At 44.4% G+C, this 3055-nt stretch overlaps 1 protein-coding gene across 1 annotated transcript in view; it reads right to left on the reverse strand.

Moving 5' to 3' along the window:
- The window catches only part of ZNF532 (zinc finger protein 532), a 35862-nt gene that overhangs the window by 1330 nt on the left and 31477 nt on the right, over positions 1-3055 (reverse strand). Inside the window, 2 exon segments of the mRNA XM_009637393.2 lie at positions 3-327; positions 2124-2271. Coding sequence (XP_009635688.2) covers positions 3-327; positions 2124-2271 — 473 coding nt within the window.

Genomic DNA, 3055 nt, shown 5'->3' on the forward strand with positions numbered 1-3055 from the left:
CTGCTGATTATCCTCCCCAGACCCATTTTGTTTTGATACCGGCTGAGGCTCCTTCAGCTTATGTACAATGAAGAGATGTCTGGAGAGGGACACGTGAGATGTGTAGCAGAGTCCACATTCCCTGCACTGGTACGAAGAGCCATCAGATTTATGCTGAGGAATATGTTCGTGAAACTGGAGGAGATTTTCTGTTGTAAAGCCACAAACAGCACACTTGTGAACTTTAAAAACATTGATCTTCAGCTTCTTCAATGGCTGCGTGATTGCACCTCGTGGGGGCCTGAACTCCAGTACAGGTTCTTCCAATTTACGCTTTGGACTAGGAACCTAAAAAAGGCCATAGATGGTATCATGTAAGCACACATAGGCAGCTCTTCTCATAACTGTTTGTGACTTCCAAACTTCAAAACCTTGCCCTTGGTAGATTGCAGTACAACTCTGAGAAACTCAATATTTGAAATAACACAAGCAAACATATGTTGTGCATGTTGGAAAACTGGGGGGTTTCTTTACTATAAATCACATGTAAGATTTGTTTTGTCATCTCTGATAGAGCTACAGCACCTAATACACTGTGTTAAACTTGAATAAATATTTGCCGGCGTAACTGCATCCAAGGACACACACCAGCGAGATGCCAGTTGTGTACAGAATGTAGAACATCAGCCCAGGAACCTTTCAGCACCACCTTCTGGAACGCCGTTTCAATTACTTAGTATTATTTCATGCTTGAAATTTGACTTGACAGGTTATCTCCTGATTGTTAGTAAGCAAACCAACATATTGCCAGAGGATGAATCAACGTGCACTATTTTTTAACTAATTAAACCAAACTTTTTTGTATTTTCCTTGTTATTCCTCTGACATGAATATTCCTCAAGAATCCTCTGCATCCTATGTAGCTCAAATATGCCCCGTGATGTTTATAAAGACAATGCATACAGCTGCCGTATTTTCAACACTTAAATAAGATGACAGCATGTTGGGCTGAAACAGTCATTTAGGGGACAATAGTACGTTTTAAAAACCAGGTATGTTTGTGTCTCTGCTGTCAGCTTTAGACATCCCATCACAAGTGAAATTCTTTATCGTATAGAGCCCAAAACACTTCAAAAATATTGTTAATCTCTGCATGTAACAAGTCTTTGGGCAGCACTGTCACCTTACTTTTGCTTTGCCCCTAACATTCATCATCAATAGAAGAATAGAATAGAATATTTCAGCTGGAAGGGCCCTACAAGGGTCATCTCGTCCACCTGCCTGACCATTCAGGGCTGACCAAAAGTCAGGGCACGTCATTCAGGGCACTGTCCAAGTGCCTCTTCAGCACCGGGAGGCTTGGGGCACCGACCCCCTCCCCAGGAAGCCCGTCCCAGGGCCTGACCACCCTCTCGGGAAAGAAACGCTCCCTCGTGCCCAGCCTGAGCCTCCCCTGGGGCAGCTGCGAGCCATTCCCAGGGCTCCTGGATCCCGGGGAGCAGAGCTCAGCACCCCCCTCTCCCCGTCCCCTCCCCGGGAAGCTGCAGAGAGCGCCCAGGTCGCCCCTCAGCCTCCTCCTCTCCCAACGAGACAAACCCGGAGGCCGCAGCCGCTCCCCAGACGCCTTCCAGCCCCGCCACCAGCCTGGGTGCCCTCCTCCGGACACACTCGAGGACCTTCACATCCTTTTTAAAATTGCGGGGCCAGAGCTGCGCACAGTGCTCAGGGTGAGGCCGCCCCAACGCCAAGCACAGCGAGAGATCCTGCTGTATTTCAGTTGTCAGATTGAAAGCAGTTTCACTGTAAAATTTACATAAAACAAGCTCAAGGCTGGGGATTTGGAAGGTCACATTGCTTCTGCCTAACCTGTAGCTTTCCTACAGCTATGAGGGGACTTGGCTGCAGAGGATTTGAGAGGTACTCTTAAAGCAAACCACTAAGGGGTGAGTGATATTCTCCATCACTCAGCGATCAAACCACACAGAATGTCCGAAAAGACTTGCTCTAGTGCAAGCATGACAGAATTTGTTGCAGGAACCTTTGAGATATTTTTTGATCAGACTTTTATGGGATCAAAATACCTACATCTGTTTAAAGATCCCGAATGATACCCACAAAAAATTCACTCTCTTCCACATGATTACCTTCGTGTCTTCTTTTACTTCCCTTTCTTCCATATTGGCTGATTCAGTCATTTCTTTCACATCAGGGTCTTTAATGCCATGCATCAACTGAATATGTTTTTCCAACATCAACCGCTTGGTAAAGGTACGTCTTGAATCTGGGCAGTGCCTACATACACACAAAGCAGAGATTCAAACGTCACACTGAACAAAAGCTGTAGTAATCTGAATATAAATAGGACCAGTAAATAAATCCAGACTAGAATGCGATCTATTAAAGACAGCAACAATGTTTTTCCAATCAATTGCACAGGTAAGTACTACAAGACAAGAGCATAATTACAAAATAAAACTGGAAATGTTTGAGCAATTTACATTCAGAGCAAATGAGAAGTTCTCTGAAGAGAATATCCAGAATGGTACAAAGTGTGAGTCAGAGTAAAACCTGGGAGCATCCCTGTTTGCTTCTTGGAGCCCTGCTAACGTCACCGGACTGTACATTCTATTAGACCCTTTCCCAAGTTCTCCTGAATTTACATTTCATAGGGAGAGCAACCATCTTCCATCTATGATGAATGCTAGCTCCAAATGACAATTCTGCATTCAAATCCAAATACTTTATCCCTTTGGGACTAACAGTTCCTTCTCAGCTCCCTTTCCAACCTCAAACCAGAACAAACTTGTCTTTCACAGTCTGTGCTTTGTTCTCCCTCACAGAACCAGCTCCATCACTTCTAAACCTCTCCTGTGCTTTTGGCAAGCGTATTTCTCCCGAGCTCCAGTGCTGTAACATATCATACAGGTGTCCGGAGGAGGGATGGCCAAACAGGAACTGCAGGGGAGAAGTCAAAATCTCTTTCCAAGTCTCTCTCGTAAGGTTTTAGCTTTCAAAATGCTGCTCCACTTAACTTTATTTAAAAAAAAAAAAAAAAAAAAAAAAAAAAAAAAAAAAG

This window comes from Egretta garzetta, unplaced genomic scaffold, assembly GCF_000687185.1.
Source record: "Egretta garzetta isolate BGI_Z169 unplaced genomic scaffold, ASM68718v1 scaffold384, whole genome shotgun sequence".
NCBI lineage: Eukaryota > Metazoa > Chordata > Aves > Pelecaniformes > Ardeidae > Egretta > Egretta garzetta.